General features: G+C 39.5%; 3 protein-coding genes across 3 annotated transcripts in view; all 3 read right to left on the bottom strand.

Annotated features, from left to right (window-relative positions):
- Positions 1 to 3,006: 3,006 nt before the first annotated feature.
- LOC125045522 (cuticle protein 19.8-like) lies at positions 3,007 to 4,270 on the bottom strand. The gene is made up of 3 exons (XM_047642835.1): positions 4,237 to 4,270; positions 3,983 to 4,063; positions 3,007 to 3,658 (listed from the first exon to the last, which is right to left on the bottom strand). Exons 1-3 carry the CDS (start codon positions 4,240 to 4,242, stop codon positions 3,404 to 3,406), a joined length of 342 nt encoding a protein of 113 aa, XP_047498791.1. The 5' UTR covers positions 4,243 to 4,270; the 3' UTR covers positions 3,007 to 3,403.
- Positions 4,271 to 11,666: 7,396 nt separating this feature from the next.
- Positions 11,667 to 13,050, bottom strand: LOC125045533 (cuticle protein 19.8-like). The gene is made up of 3 exons (XM_047642848.1): positions 13,013 to 13,050; positions 12,735 to 12,815; positions 11,667 to 12,407 (listed from the first exon to the last, which is right to left on the bottom strand). Exons 1-3 carry the CDS (start codon positions 13,016 to 13,018, stop codon positions 12,153 to 12,155), a joined length of 342 nt encoding a protein of 113 aa, XP_047498804.1. The 5' UTR covers positions 13,019 to 13,050; the 3' UTR covers positions 11,667 to 12,152.
- A 3,095-nt stretch (positions 13,051 to 16,145) lies between these two features.
- The window catches only part of LOC125041374, a 1,565-nt gene continuing 210 nt past the window's right edge, over positions 16,146 to 17,500 (bottom strand). Inside the window, exons 1-2 of the mRNA XM_047636262.1 lie at positions 17,411 to 17,500; positions 16,146 to 16,196 (exon numbers count right to left, since the gene is read on the bottom strand). The exon at positions 17,411 to 17,500 is cut by the window's right edge and continues 210 nt beyond it. Of these exons, the coding sequence (XP_047492218.1) occupies positions 16,146 to 16,196; positions 17,411 to 17,500 (141 nt within the window). The remainder of the gene's footprint in view (positions 16,197 to 17,410) is intronic.

The following is a 17,500-nucleotide window of genomic DNA, read 5'->3' as shown; positions in this document are numbered from 1 at the left end:
AATGATAACAATTATGATTATGATGGTTATGATAATAACATAGATGATTGTAAAAATAACAGTGACAATGATAATAATGATAATAATAATAATATTAACCATAAAGATAATAATTATGATAATATTGATGCTAATGATAATAATGATAATAATAATAATAACAATAATAATGAGAATAAGGATGATGATGCTAATGATAATAACTATGGTGATAATGATTACAAATATGATGATCATTAATAGTAAGATAATGATAATGGTAATGATAACAGAAGTAGAAGGAAAAAAAGAAGCAAAGGGAGAAGTTAAAGAAATGAGAAGGGAAATCATAGCAATAGAAACCACGGTCACACCATATGGATTATAAACATATTTATACACACACACACACACACATATATCATCATCATCGGAGGCTAACGCCCGCGGGGGCGCATGCCTGCATCCACCCTTCGCTTCCTGCCACAGGGTTCCTCATGGCGAGGTTCCAGGCAGGCCCTCGGCCCACCTCTAGATCCTCGCGACATGAGTGGTCGAGCTGCCCAAGCCATCACCTTCCGGGTCGTCCCACGAGCCTCCTTCACCCGGGATTGTCTCGCAAAGACACAACCTGATGGGCAGGGTCATCCACATGGAAACGAGCTAGGTGAGTTGGGGGTCCAGGATTGTGCAAGTAACAGGTACCATGCCAGTCTCACGGTGTAGCTGTCGGTTGGACACATGGTCCTGCCAACTATACCCCATGATCCGGCGTAGGGACTTGTTACAAAAGGCATCAAGACAAGACTCCGCGGCATTAGATGGCGTCCAGGTTTCGCTACCATACAGCAAAACTGGCACCATCACGGCCGTGAAGACACGTAGCTTGGTCTTTCTGCATAGGTACATCTCCAATTGCTCTTGTTGATCGAGTTCACGTTCCTGCTGCCAGACCAATCCGTCTGCTGACTGCTTGGTCTGACTTCCCACAGACATGGACTAAGCTACCAAGGTATGTAAAGCTCTCTGTGACTTCAACGTCCTCACTGCAAGCATGTGTCAACAGTCCCCCACCACACTTTACAGCACTTTCAGTACCAGTAAATAGGTTTGCTATTAAGCTAATGATTGTCAACAGGCCCCCACCACACTTTACAGCACTTTCAGTACCGTATGTAGGCTTGCTATTAAGCTAATAATACCCCTATGTATCAGGATCTCCCAAGTGCCTGCAGCTTTCCCACCCTTCAGCTTAGAGATCGCCTCCCTAACTTCATGATGGGTGGGTCCAGCACAGGTACCATTTGTGTCCAGACTAACTGCTGGAGGGTCTACCTGGTACAGCTGCTCAAAATATTCAGCCTAATGTTCACCCCAACATGATGTATGATATCCAGTCCATTCGCCGAGCAGACTGCAGTCATCTGTGAAGAAGGCTTAGAGTTCAGTTTTCTCAGGGCTTCGTAGGCAGGACAAAGGGCATTTACCAAAATTGGACTTCAACCTCCTCAGCAAGGTTCCTAATAAACTGTTCCTTGTCCCTTCTCAGAAGTGTCTGAGCCCTGCACACCAAGGAACAGCACAAGTCAATCAGGTTATCGAGTTTTGTAAACCATTGTGAATTCCCCCTTCCTCAATCTGTCCAAGTCAAACAGCCTAGAGTGGTCACTCGAGGGATGGGGAATTTTGAAGTGGACCCATATTGTAGCCACAATTAGCCTATGACACTCTGTTAACCCTGCAGTTTGGGAGGATACTCCAGCAAGTGCTGATAAGAATGTGGTCGATCTCCTTAGCCACAGTACCCATATCGCTACACCGTGTCCAGCGATGCGGGGTGGAGCACTGATACCAGAAGCCAGAATAATGCAGATGTCTCGCCTTGGACATTTGTCTACCACAGATGTGAGTTTGGCGTGGAATGCCTCTTTCTCATCGAGTATGCATGCATCAGTAGTAGCTTACACCAATATGAAACACGAAGCCAAAAGCATGCTTCAGTCTCAATGCCATATGTTCATTGACCGGTGTTACCTCTACTACTGAAGGCTGAAGTCAGCTGGAGATAGCTATGGCTATGATAACCATCGCCCCAGCCTGATCAGTAGTAGTGCACCCATCTGTATTGATTTTGCCGGTGCCGGGTCTTCTCGCCTCTGAGAGGGCAGCCACCTCAACTCCCAACTACTTCAGTTCCCTTGATAGCAGGGGTAACTGCTCATCCTGCTGCAAGGACCAGATGTTCCAAGCACCTACCTAGATAGCTTGCCTTAGGTTAAGTCGCTCTGGGTGGACGCCACCTCTGCCACCCCCGTCGACGCTATCCCATATGTGGAGCCCAACGTCTGCCTGTGGGGTTCCCTTTGGCTTTGCCCCACAGGCCTCATATCGGGTTGGCGCCCAACAGGGCGCAGGTGGGAGGATTAACTCCCATCCTGTGCCTCAACATTTCTCTCCCTTGCTGGGTGGGAGTGACAGAACCCCTCCCCCCAGCATATCCATTTATAGACGATATTGCCAGTGAGTTTCTTTGAGGGAGGAGGACTGGCAATGCCCACCTCCCACGAGCTGCCCATTAACCTCAGGGGGGCTAAGGTGCACGAGTTGGTATGGAGCCAGGGTGTGCCCACACGCCGGTGGGCCATGACTCTGAGATCCCCCACAGTTTAGCCTGGAACTATGTGTGTGTATAAGTATATATATATATATATATATATATATATATATGTGTGTGTGTGTGTGTGTGTGTGTGTGTGTGTACATATATGTATATATAACACACGTATGTGTGCATGTATATAGAATATATATGTGTGTGTGAGAGAGAAAGGGAGATAGAGCAAATATTCGCAATCTGATGACCTTGTGTGTGTGTGTGTTCATATGTTACTTATCCTTTAATCTTTCTATTCATGTATCCCCTTATTTAGTCATTTACACTTATTTGTATTAGGTACAACAGAAATATAGAACAGGTATCATATATAATATGTATTCAGTATAAAATATAAGGAAAATCTTATAAAACAAAACAATATTCATATGCAATAAACAAAAAAACATATCCGGATATCTAGCATTTGCAAACAACATAAACAAAAGGAAGAAACAACAAACAGTAGAATAAGAAAAAATAAACTAAGTGAATAGAATGACAGGTAACGCAGAGTCACGTTTCGGAAGAGGTATTTACAAGAAAATTTGTGGTTCTCTGTCAATCGCCCTTCTCTCCTCTTCTCTGTTGTCTTTCTTTCTATTTCATCTTTAACTGCTAAAAGGTGATTAACTTCTTTGGGGAAATACAGAGCCAATTTAGCGTCTACATGAGAACCAAAGAAGGAGGCGGAGAAGAGCGAAGGAGCCAAAGAACCGCAATGACTTAGGACGCGGGTCGCCACGAAGGCCAAGGCAAGACAACCTGGATTTAGGCCGAAGAGCCTCCAGCGGCGGCTGCTGAGGCCACAGCGCCGGAGGCTTGAGGGAGCGTCTTCACGATGACCGGAAGGAAGCCGCTGTTTCCGGTGACGTTGTAGGAAGTGGTGTGGATGTAGCCGTCGGGCATGAGGACGGACCAGGAGCCGAACACATGGCCGAGGGCCGTCTTGATCTCGGCCTTGTTGTGGAAGTTGCCGGTGGCGGCGTCGTTGGTCTCGTACTGGTACGAGTACGGGATGATCGGCTGCAGCGCGAGAGGGGAACAGATCGTGGGAACAGAACAGGGATTATAAGGTGCTACGAGGCAAAACAAATCGAATCACATTTAATAAACTTTAAACTGTTTTTGGATTTGTGAGACTTTTTTCAGTGCTAAAAATGTGACCCGGAAGCATAAAAAGAATATGATTTCAAGGAAAATCAAACTAGATCAGACGCGTGATATAGTGAAACAGATATCTAGAAAAATGCAAGACAAAAGCATCGAATCAAAGTTCTCATGAAAAGATTCACATGAAACAGGTGTCGCTGTTACAAACTTGGCTCAACAGAAACCAATTTTACGTACATAAACGAGCGCTGTTGCCTGCTGTTGCTGAGGCCGAGGAGCCCCGAGCACGGCGGTGAGGACGACGGCGATGACGAAGGCCTGAAAGGCAAATTGAGGCAACACATTATGTAATCACGATTTTTCCAGCCTCTACAGCAGATCTCCCCAGACTATACGCGTCACGCAATCCATGAGGTATGTAAATTCAAAAGGATTGTTATAATAGTAAGTTCTCAAAGGCATTCGCAAACACATTCAGGAAAACCACATACTTTCATTTTCGGTTGTCTTAAGGGACCGTGGTTGACGGCGGCAGAGGATGAGGATAGAGGGAGTAGAATGGCCAGACTACAGCGCGACCTTATATATATACGCTGGCCAAGGAGGTCAGCGGCGGCGTTCTGGTCACACAGAGAGGGCGGGGCATCCCTACGGGGAGAGGGCGGAGATGTGAGGAGGATGTGGGGGGGAAAGAAGATGAGAGGGCGGGGTGGGAGAAAGAAGGGAAGGGGGAAAAGGTAGGAGAGAGAGAGATGTGATGGGAGAAGGACGAGTAGCAGAAGGTAGGAGAGAGAGGGGGCGGGAAAAACAAGTGAAGGGGGAAGAATAGGTTGAAGAGAGAGGAGGCACATGTTGGAAAGATGGTAGGAAAAAGGCAGAGAAAAGAGAGGAGAGATGGGAGGGAAAACGTTGGAGAGGAAGGGAGAAGAGAAGGAGGAGCGTATAGATAGGTGAAAGGAGGGAAAAGAAGATAGCGTGGAAAGGAACAAATGAAAAGGAGGGGAAGAAAGAGAAGGAGAAGATAGAAGAAAGAAGGGAAGAGGCAGAGGAAGAAGAGAGGAGGGTGGTGTGAGGGAGAAGGTCGGCGACGAAGGTGAAGGTGTGCAGGAAGGTTGCCACTGGAAGAGAAAGGGGAAAGAGGGAGTAAGGGAAAGTAAAAAGGAGAAGGATGGAGGGCGAACAGAGAAAGACGCAAGGAATAACGAAAGGAAGGAGAGAGGGAACATGAATAATAGAATGAGAAGAGAGAACTACGCTGTTTACTGATTCGATCTGATTGTGTTAACAGCATATCTGCGACCAGCAAGGCTTTTCTAGTTTTCTCTCTCTTTCGAAAAGCTGAAATGATAATAATAATAATGAAAATTATATATAATAGTAATAATATCATTAATGATAAGAGTAATAATAATGATGATAATATTGATAATAATAATGATAACAATTATGATTATGATGGTTATGATAATAACATAGATGATTGTAAAAATAACAGTGACAATGATAATAATGATAATAATAATAATATTAACCATAAAGATAATAATTATGATAATATTGATGCTAATGATAATAATGATAATAATAATAATAACAATAATAATGAGAATAAGGATGATGATGCTAATGATAATAACTATGGTGATAATGATTACAAATATGATGATCATTAATAGTAAGATAATGATAATGGTAATGATAACAGAAGTAGAAGGAAAAAAAGAAGCAAAGGGAGAAGTTAAAGAAATGAGAAGGGAAATCATAGCAATAGAAACCACGGTCACACCATATGGATTATAAACATATTTATACACACACACACACACACATATATCATCATCATCGGAGGCTAACGCCCGCGGGGGCGCATGCCTGCATCCACCCTTCGCTTCCAGCCACAGGGTTCCTCATGGCGAGGTTCCAGGCAGGCCCTCGGCCCACCTCTAGATCCTCGCGACATGACTGGTCGAGCTGCCCAAGCCATCACCTTCTGGGTCGTCCCACGAGCCTCCTTCACCCGGGATTGTCTCGCAAAGACACAACCTGATGGGCAGGGTCATCCACATGGAAACGAGCTAGGTGAGTTGGGGGTCCAGGATTGTGCAAGTAACAGGTACCATGCCAGTCTCACGGTGTAGCTGTCGGTTGGACACATGGTCCTGCCAACTATACCCCATGATCCGGCGTAGGGACTTGTTACAAAAGGCATCAAGACAAGACTCCGCGGCATTAGATGGCGTCCAGGTTTCGCTACCATACAGCAAAACTGGCGCCATCACGGCCGTGAAGACACGTAGCTTGGTCTTTCTGTATAGGTACATCTCCAATTGCTCTTGTTGATCGAGTTCACGTTCCTGCTGCCAGACCAATCCGTCTGCTGACTGCTTGGTCTGACTTCCCACAGACATGGACTAAGCTACCAAGGTATGTAAAGCTCTCTGTGACTTCAACGTCCTCACTGCAAGCATGTGTCAACAGTCCCCCACCACACTTTACAGCACTTTCAGTACCAGTTTGTAGGTTTGCTATTAAGCTAATAATACCCCTATGTATCAGGATATCCCAAGTGTCTGCAGCTTTCCCATCCTTCAGCTTAGAGATCGCCTCCCTAACTTCATGATGGGTGGGTCCAGCACAGGTACCATTTGTGTCCAGACTAACTGCTGGAGGGTCTACCTGGTACAGCTGCTCAAAATATTCAGCCTAATGTTCACCCCAACATGATGTAAGGTATCCAGTCCATTCGCCGAGCAGACTGCAGTCATCTGTGAAGAAGGCTTAGAGTTCAGTTTTCTCAGGGCTTCGTAGGCAGGACAAAGGGCATTTACCAAAATTGGCCTTCAACCTTCTCAGCAAGGTTCCTAATAAACTGTTCCTTGTCCCTTCTCAGAAGTGTCTGAGCCCTGCACACCAAGGAACAGCACAAGTCAATCAGGTTATCGAGTTTTGTAAACCATTGTGAATTCCCCCTTCCTCAATCTGTCCAAGTCAAACAGCCTAGAGTGGTCACTCGAGGGATGGGGAATTTTGAAGTGGACCCATATTGTAGCCACAATTAGCCTATGACACTCTGTTAACCCTGCAGTTTGGGAGGATACTCCAGCAAGTGCTGATAAGAATGTGGTCGATCTCCTTGGCCACAGTACCCATATCGCTACACCGTGTCCAGCGATGCGGGGTGGAGCACTGATACCAGAAGCCAGAATAATGCAGATGTCTCGCCTGGGACATTTGTCTGCCACAGATGTGAGTTTGGCGTGGAATGCCTCTTTCTCATCGAGTATGCATGCATCAGTAGTAGCTTACACCAATATGAAACACGAAGCCAAAAGCATGCTTCAGTCTCAATGCCATATGTTCATTGACCGGTGTTAACTCTACTACTGAAGGCTGAAGTCAGCTGGAGATAGCTATGGCTATGATAACCATCGCCCCAGCCTGATCAGTAGTAGTGCACCCATCTGTATTGATTTTGCCGGTGCCGGGTCTTCTCACCTCTGAGAGGGCAGCCATCTCAACTCCCAACTACTTCAGTTCCCTTGATAGCAGGGGTAACTGCTCATCCTGCTGCAAGGACCAGATGTTCCAAGCACCTACCTTGATAGCTTGCCTAAGGTTAAGTCGCTCTGGGTGGACGCCACCTCTGCCACCCCCGTCGACGCTACCCCATATGTGGGGCCCAACGTCCGCCTGTGGGGTTCCCTTTGGCTTTGTCCCACAGGCCTCATATTGGGTTGGTGCCCGACAGGGCGCAGGCGGGATGATTAACTCCCATCCTGTGCACCAACGTTTCCCTCTTTGCTGGTTGGGAGTGACAGAACCCCTCCCCCCAGCATATGCATTTATAGAAGATATTGCCAGTGAGTTTCTTGGAGGGAGGAGGATTGGCAATGCCCACCTCCCACGAGCTGCCCATTAACCTCAGGGGGGCTAAGGTGCACGAGTTGGTATGGAGCCAGGGTGTGCCCACACGCCGGTGGGCCATGACTCTGAGATCCCCCACAGTTTAGCCTGGAACTATGTGTGTGTATAAGTATATATATTTGTACATATATGTATATATAAACACATGTATGTGTATATATATAGAATATATATGTGTGTGTGAGAGAGAAAGGGAGATAGAGCAAATATTCGCAATCTGATGAGCTTGTGTGTGTGTGTGTTCATATGTTACTTATCCTTTAATCTTTCTATTCATGTATCCACTTATTTAGTCATTTACACTTATTTGTATTAGGTACAACAGAAATATAGAACAGGTATCATATATAATATATATTCAGTATAAAATATAAGGAAAATCTTATAAAACAAAACAATATTCATATGCAATAAACAAAAAAACATATCCGGATATCTAGCATTTGCAAACAACATAAACAAAAGGAAGAAACAACAAACAGTAGAATAAGAAAAAATAAACTAAGTGAATAGAATGACAGGTAACGCAGAGTCACGTTTCGGAAGAGGTATTTACAAGAAAATTTGTGGTTCTCTGTCAATCGCTCTTCTCCTCTCCTCTTCTCTGCTGTCTTTCTGTTCGCCCTCCAAACAGCATATCTGCGACCAGCATGGCTTTTCTAGATCATTATCCCGTGTTCTCCCCTTTCGAAAAGCTGAATTTATATCGACTCTATTCTCTGCAATCATGATGAACATCGCTGTGATGATAACATGAATGTTGTTGGTAAAGTGGTACGAATGTTGATTATTATCATTGTAACTGTATATCACGAATGATAATAGTAATATAATGATAAAGATATAATAATAAGAGTAGTATTGATAATAATGATGATAATAATAGTAATTAAAATAATTATAATAATAATGATAGCAATAGCAATAATAATAATGATTATGATAATAATACCGATAATAATGATGAAAGTATTAGTAAAGTAATGATAAGTGTAATAATAATAATGATAATGATAATAACAATAATAGTGATAGTAATACTAATGATAAAATAATGATAAGACTAATGATAATAATAATAATTATAATAATGGTATTGAAATCAATAATAATAATAATGATGATGGTAAAATACTAATAATAACAATGATAATTCTAATAATAACAATTATAGTAATAACATTAGTAACACTAACAATAGTCACAATAATAATGATAATAATAATTATTATTACTATTATAATGATAATGATAATGATAATAATGACAAAAACAATGATGATAGCAATAATAATAATGACAATGATAATAATAATAACGTTAATAATAGCAGTAATGATAAGAATAATGAAAATAATAATAATACTGATAATGATAATGATGCAATAATAATAATAATAATAACAATAATAAAAAATATATAATAACAAGTAATAACAATAACAATGATAATAATAACAATAATAATAATAACAATTATAACAATAACAATGAAAATAAAAAGGATGATGATGATAATGATGACCATGGTAATAACAAAAATGAGAATCATTAATAGTAAAATAACGATAAAGGTCATGATAACACAAAGAGAAGGAAAAAAGAAGAAGAAAAAGGAAAAGAAGAGTAAAGGAGAGTAAAAGATTATCATGGCAATCGAAACGCGTTCATACCCTATGAAAGTGATTTAGAAATGCACGCGACGTGTATGGGCAAACAAGCAAGCACACATTTATATGTATAACTGTATATGTGTGGGTTCTTTATTCACACACACACAAACACACACACATATATATATATATATATATACATAAATGTGTGTGTCCGTGTGTATGTGTCTGTCTGTTTGTGTGTGTGTATATATGCATATACATATATACATACATATATATATACTTATATGTACATATATATGTGTGTGTGAAGGAAAGGAAAACAGTGAAAGAAGTGTAGGATTGATTATTTATTCAACAAAGTAAAAATAACGAAAATATCGGTGAGTTGGTGTTTTGTTGTCTGTTTATTTATCATTATTATTATTTTTATTATTTTCTATATCTATGTTCATGATTATTATTGATTTTTGATTGGTAGGCAAAGGGGGGGTGTAAAGTTAAAGTTATTCATAGATTTGAATTGATTACGAATATTCCTGTTATTTCCGGATATCTATTCTTGGTAACATTAAACGCATTGTAATAAGCCACCTGTTTGTTATTATTAGATTATAGAATAAAAGACATTTATTAAACCTATTTTCATCTATCATTGTATCTTCTACACAGCCAGCAGAGGAATAAATTTAATCCACGACATGAGCCTTAAGACCGTTAAGTCATGCTATTCACATTAAAATCAGATGAGTCAAAATTGGGTTTTCTCAGGGTGTCCTTCAACGCAAAACCCAGGGTGGTGGCGACGATAACAAAGTAACATTTTCATTATTTTTATTAGACTTCATCTTGGAATATTGACAGTAGTAATTTAGAATATATTTTAATGTTGTATATGAAAATTTTGTGATATATATATATAAGTATAAATATATGTATATATATGTATATATGTGTGTTATATATATATATCTATATATATATTTACTTGTATACATATATAACACAACTATATTATGAAAATCATTACAGAACAGAAACTGAGCTCGAATAGATGTATAAATTATAGTTGCATAAACATTGTAGTGGCTTCCCCTGATACCCTTCCCATTCCTTATATTCGCAATCTCAGGTCCCTCGGATGTGCGAATGTCCACACTAGTGAAATTATTTTATCTTGATGTCAATGACACAAACACAAACATAGTAACGCGTACACAAAGAGGAAAGGAAAACAGCCACAGTAAGAAATAAAATTGAATCGTAACGTTTCGAACTCTTCGCGCGTTCCTCTTCACACGAATAATATACCATTTTGGTATATTATTCGTCTGAAGAGGAACTCGTGAAGAGTTCGAAACGTTACGATTCAATTTCTTATACATATATATATACATATATTTATACTTATATATATATTTTTTTTTCTGAGATCCAGTAAGAACGTGCTTACAATAGTAATTGTTTGCTAGTGTACTCAACACGATAAGTATATTGATACAACGGCATGATCAAATAAGTCCCGCATGAACGGAGATGCCATGAACCCGATGTGGCCAATCGAATAACGATTGCTTAGCCGATCTTGCCTGTGAATAGTTGTTGTCATGGTGGTGGTATGTCAGTCATTCTAGTGGCAGTATCATAATTATTAATCTATTTATCACAGTGTAACACTATACACACACACACATATATATATATTTAACCCAATGCCGTCGGGGAAAATGAACAAAAAATGGGGAAAATGCTGTGCCCATTTTCTATATTTTTTGTGAAATGTCTGCTCATAGATGGCTCTGCTAGTGCTAAGCCACAAAGGAGTCAATTAATAGACCTTGTGACCATACGTGATTTGAATTGGCGGGAAAAACGTGTTTTTTACTAGTGCTATGGATATCGATGGTGTTATTTTTATTATAAACATTATAATTATTATAATGTTTTTTAATATTAGCAACAGCAAAATAAGATTATGTAAAATATTTCGTAAATCAAAGAAAAGGGTGAACGGGCGAGACGGGCAGTACTCCTAACTGGCTCATTGGTGACTTAGTACAAGTATAGCCATCTATGCGTATAAACAATCAAACAAGTACTAACAGTGGGCAAAGCACGTATCTACCCGTCGTATCCGTCGGCAAGGGGATATATATCTAATTAAATATATATACATATATCTGATATATATACATATATATGTATATGTACATGTATCTAACAACATGTGTGTGCATATATAATTTATATATAAGTGTATGTGTCTGTCTGTGTATGGATGTATTCATATCTTATTTATCCTTTAGTCTTTCTATTAATATATTCACTTATTTATTAATCTACACTTATTTATATGAGGTACAACAGAAATATAGAACAAGTATCATATATAATATTTATTCGGTAAAATATATAAAGAATATCTTTTAAAACAAAACAATATTCCTATGCAATACACAGAAAAACATATCCGGATATCTATCATTTGCAAACATAAACAAAATGAAGAGATAAATAAACAACAAACAGCAGAATAAGAAAATATAACTAAAAGAATAGAATGACAGGTAACGCAGAGTCACGTTTCGGAAGAGGTATTTACAAGAAAATTTGTGGTTCTTTGTCAATCACCCTTCTTCTCTCCTCTTCTCTGCTGTCTCTCTTTCTGTTTCTTTTTTGACTGCTAAAAGGTGATTAACTTCTTTTGGGTAATACAGAGCAAATTTGATTAACTTCTATTGGGAAATACAGAGCAAATTTAGCGCCGACGTGAGAACCAAAGAAGGAGGCGGAGAGGAGCGGAGCCCAAGAACCGCAATGACTTAGGACGCGGGTCGCCACGAAGGCCAAGGCAAGACAACCTGGATTTAGGCCGAAGAGCCTCCAGCGGCGGCTGCTGAGGCCACAGCGCCGGAGGCTTGAGGGAGCGTCTTCACGATGATCGGAAGGAAGCCGCTGTTTCCGGTGACGTTGTAGGAAGTGGTGTGGATGTAGCCGTCGGGCATGAGGACGGACCAGGAGCCGAACACATGGCCGAGGGCCGTCTTGATCTCGGCCTTGTTGTGGAAGTTGCCGGTGGCGGCGTCGTTGGTCTCGTACTGGTACGAGTACGGGATGTTCGGCTGCAGCGCGAGGGGATTGGGTCGTGAGAACAAAACATAAGATATTACGAGGCTTAGAAAATCAGACCACACTATATAACCCTTAAACTATCAAGGATTTGGGAAACTCTTTCTAGTAAGACTGAAGATGTTATGGTAATAAGGTGACCTGGAAGTTTAAAAATGAATACAAGTTAAAATGAACAGTCAAGTAACTAATCCGATAAAATTTGAATAAAACAGAAAAAGTTCTCCTGAAAAGTTTCGAATGAAAGTGCCCCTGAAACGCATTACATGAAAAACGTGTCACTGTTAGAAACTTGGCTCAAGAGAAACTATTTAACGTACATAAACGAGTGCTGTTGCCTGCTGTTGCTGAGGCCGAGGAGCCCCGAGCACGGCGGTGAGGACGACGGCGATGACGAAGACCTAAAACGGCAAGGTAAGGTAACACATTATGCAAAGTAATCCCAATTCTTCCAACCTATACAGTAGATCTCGCCAGATTATACTTATCACTTAACCCATGAGGTACGTTAATCCAAAAAGATGGTTATAGTGGTCAGTCCTCAAGGCTATTCGCAAACAGATTTCAGGAAAACCCCATGGCAGCAGTTCAGACATACTTTCATTTTCGGTTGTCTTAAAGGATCACGGTACAGGAGACGAGGATAGAGGGAGTGGAATGGCCAAGCTACAGCGCGACCTTCTATATATACGCTGGCCAAGGAGGTCAGAGGGCGGAGCGTCCCGACGGGGAGAGGAGGGGGGGAGAAAGAAGGGAAGGGAGGAAAATATAGGAGAGAGAGAGGGATGATGGAAGAAGGACGAGTAGGCGAGGGTAAGAGAGGAGGTGTGAGGTAGAAGGGAAGGGAGAAAAGAAGATAGAGAGAGAGAGGGTGAGAAAAAGAAGGGAAGGGGGAAGACACGGTAAGAGAGAGAGAGAGAGAGAGAGAGAGAGAGAGAGAGAGAGAGGTGGGAGGAGGAGGACGAGGAGAGGAAGGTAGGGTGGATCTATTGTTCCTTTCCCAATTCACTCCTTAGCTCAATCGGAATTGTTTCCTTCGACTAAGATGGTAGAAAAGAGGCAGAGAAAGAGAGGAGAGATGTGAGGGAAAATGTTGGAGAGGGAGGGAGAGGAAAAGAACGGGCGTACGGATAGGTGAAAGGAGGGGAAGGAAGGAGATAGCGTGGGAAGGAACAATTAAAAAGGAGGGAAGAAAGAGGAGAAGAAAAAGTAGAAAGAAGGGAAAGGAAGATGAGAGGATGATGGTGTGAGGGAGAAGGTAGGCGACGAAGGTGAAGGTGGGAGAGGAAGGTTGCCACTGGAAGAGAAAGGGGAATGGGAGAGTAAGGGAAGGTAAGGAGAAGGGTGGTGAGAGAAAAGAGAAAAGCGCAGAATATTAGGGAAGGGAAGGCTATAGAGAAACTGAAAGATGAGGACAGTGGAGGAGGGAACTGGTTCGATCTTCAATGTTAGTCTTAATTTTATATAATCATGAGGCCGACGACAACGACAATAAGGATAAATGAAAGTCAGTAACATGCCATTATGAATGACTATCATTATACAAGCATACCATAAATAATCATATGAATAGCGAAAAACTACAACTATGATGATAATAATGATAAAAGTAACAAAAACAATAACTATACTACTAATAATAAGAACAAAAATAATGACGGAGACATACGAAGATATCATCACGTGATGCTACTTGAACGGGGGAAACAAACAAGCTGGGACGAGACGCAAAAAATAGAATAACATTGCTGGGACTCGAACGAATTCCTCACAAAAAATATGGCCAAGAGGAGAAGACACATATGCAAAAACCAGGAGCATCCTATGACTCAAAGTGGCGAGATCATCATGTGACAGAGGATGACACCCCGTGATGGACCAACAGAAGAAACAACAAACAGTTAGATCATAGTGAATCAGTTTGGGAACAAGAAATGAACTCGAGTGGCAGGTAGAAAAGGTTAGAAGTGATAAATATGTTGTTAAAAATGTCCTGATGCGGGTATCTTTCCAACTATAAGAAATCATTAAGTGATAACCAGCAAGGGTGGGACCGAATGAGCTCCAAATTGAAAATAAAAGGACGCTTAGTGTCGGAGAATGTGGATTAGGTTTCGGAGTAGCGTCCAGTAGCCATGTTCATCTCGATATGCCCATTTGAAGTATTTTAGTTTACCGTTGTGATGAAAAATAGTGGACAGGAATTAGATACAGCGAGTTTTTGTTCAAAAAGTATTTGCTTTTGTCATGATTATTACTTCTAATTGCTTGATGTTTGATTCAGACATTCACATAGAAATACAACTTAATTTGTGTTTATAATTAACTTGTTTTTCTTATGATTATTTTTCTTTTAATATAATACTTAATGCACCGACCATATTCATAATAATCTAATTATTTGCTTGTCTGGTGATCATGATTATTTTGTGTAATATCTAATTCATTATTAACTTTGAGATACTGAATAATTCATTACTTTTATAATGATTGCTATTTTGTTTTATAGAACCTGATTAATGGATATATTGTTGATTTTATTTTCATCAAGTTTCATAATTGATGATTATAAAACAGTGAATCATAACTGTCTATTTGTATTTAAAGAGTTAAGAACCTAAACAATGCCTTATACATTTTTTGTTTGGTATTGTAAATTTAATATAGTGCATTGATAATATTCTGTTAATAAATGTATTGATTTTTTACAAAGATTTTAATCATTTGATAACATTAATATTGTCGCTTCAAAATCATTGATTCATTATTTAATATTACACTATAATTAATGAGAACATTTATTTTTTTTAATTAGTTTTAATACTGAAAAGTATTTAACAAAATGTTGTGGAATATGAAGCCACAGCAATAATAACTATAAAAGTAACAAAAATAATAATTATAATATTGTTTATCAATATTAACAATAAAAATGATAATAACAGTAATGATGATACAATGGTAATAACTATGATAATATTCATATTAATATTAATAATGATAATGATAATAATAGTACAAATTATAATAGCAAAGATAATATTGATATCAATAATAATAATAATAATAGTAATAATGATAATAATGATATTGATAATAATGAGAATGAGAATGACAATAATAATAATAATAATAATATTGATAATAATAATAATAATAATAATAATAATAATAATAATTATGATAATGATTATAATAATAATAGTAAGAATAATATCAATGTTCACAGTAGTACGGAAAATAATATTAATGATAATAATGATTATAATAGTAATAATGATAATAATAATGGTAATATTAAAAATAAGAATAATATGAACAAGAAAGAAAATAATATCAAAATAAAAAATAACGTCCATCATAAAAAAAAACAAGAATACTTTCTCACAAATGGTCAATCAACTGAGAAAAAAAAAAAAAAAAAAAAAAAAAAAAACACTGTACACAATCCTTGGTGTTCATGAAACGTGTATGTACCGACGGAAGTGCACGTTTATAAACATTTTGTTATTTTTCGTACATATATATGTTGTATTCACCTTTTTGAACCGTACCAACAATGTCGTAAATATGTTTCATCCCACCTGTCGCCTGTATTCTAAAATTTAAACAATACTGGGTTTACTTTTTCGTATACAAACTAAATACATATTCTTACTAAATTACTGTTACAAGTTTATCGATATCTGTTGTTGTTTTTTTTTTTTTTGGAGTAGCATGATTTAACGGTCCTACGGCCTGTGGGATGACCTGAATGTATTCCTCTGTTGAGTGTGCTGAAGCTACAACAGTCATAAAAATAGTTTTAACCAATTCTTTTTATTTTATAAACAAATAATGATAAACAGGGGGCATATTATAATGGTTTTTTTTAGTATTAGAAATGATGGATATAAGAGAATGACCGGAATATCATTTAACTGATCAGTTCATTTCTGAGGTTATTTCTACACCCTCCCTTTTCCTACGGATCTACAATAATCACAATAGAGATAATAAAAGCAAAAGTGAGAGGGGATCGAGACACTCGCCCCCACTCCTCAATTTTTTCCCGTCATTACATTGGGCGAATGTTCGATCCTTCCTTTCAAAATCTCACGATTTTCCTTTCTTTCTTTACTTTGATCTGTTGTTCCTTTCCCGGTTCATTCCTTGACTCAGTCGGAATTGTCTCCTTTGACTAATTGCGTTGCTGTGACCACATCTCAAAAGAATGAGAGAAAAGGGAAATATCAAAATGTAAAGACATTGGGCTCGTAGAATCATGGCATGTTCTTGCCACGAGTTTTCCCCAACCTCTCTCTCTCTCTCTCTCTCTCTCTCTCTCTCTCTCTCTCTCTCTCTCTCTCTCTCTCTCTCTCTCTCTCTCTCTCTCTCTCTCTCTTTCTCTCTCTCTCTCTCTCTCTCTCTCTGTGTGTGTGTGTGTGTGTGTGTGTGTGTGTGTGTGTGTGTGTGTGTGTGTGTGTGTGTGTGTGTGTGTGTGTGTGTGTGTGTGTGTGTGTGTGTGTGTGTGTGTGTGTGTGTGTAGGAGGAGGAGAGCAAAGACCCGTCTGAATTACCACAGTTCTATACACATGGATTCAACATTCACACCAGTTCACTTATCCAGCATCACAGCCTTCAATTTCCAGGCAAAACAAGGTTTTTAATATCGGCACTGAACATACCTGTGTGCGGGAGGAGAGTACAAACCTGTCTGGAAAAGGTTATGGATTTTCCTGTTTATTACCCCCTGTGTGTGTGTGTGTGTGTGTGTGTGTGTGTGTGTGTGTGTATAATATATACACATATATATGTATATATACAGTATCTTCTTCTTCTACTGGCTTTTCCCAATTTACTCGGGGTCGTCGGCACGGATCCGCCTCCTCCATGTCGTCCTCCATAATGCATCGATCTCTGTCACCCCTTTCGCTATCTTGTCCTCTTTCATGCAATCCTCCCACCTTCTTTTGGGCCTTCCCCTCTTCCTCCTCCCAACAGTCATCTGTCTAACCCTCTTTCCTACATAATCTTCATTTCTTCTCACTACGTGTCCCAGCCACCTCAATCTGCTTTCTCTCAACTTCTCCGATATTACTGCAAC

Source organism: Penaeus chinensis, chromosome 3, assembly GCF_019202785.1.
Source record: "Penaeus chinensis breed Huanghai No. 1 chromosome 3, ASM1920278v2, whole genome shotgun sequence".
In the NCBI taxonomy this organism is placed as follows: Eukaryota; Metazoa; Arthropoda; class Malacostraca; order Decapoda; family Penaeidae; genus Penaeus; species Penaeus chinensis.
The sequence above is the reverse complement of the archived record's forward strand: the minus strand, read 5'-3'. Positions and strand labels throughout refer to the sequence as shown.

Excerpts from the sequence above, each read along its gene's own strand:
- LOC125045522 (XM_047642835.1), bottom strand. Across the intron at positions 3,659-3,982 it reads AGGCAACAGCGCTCGTTTAT|CCGATCATCCCGTACTCGTA; the intron begins GTACGTAAAATT and ends CTCGCGCTGCAG.
- LOC125045533 (XM_047642848.1), bottom strand. Across the intron at positions 12,408-12,734 it reads AGGCAACAGCACTCGTTTAT|CCGAACATCCCGTACTCGTA; the intron begins GTACGTTAAATA and ends CTCGCGCTGCAG.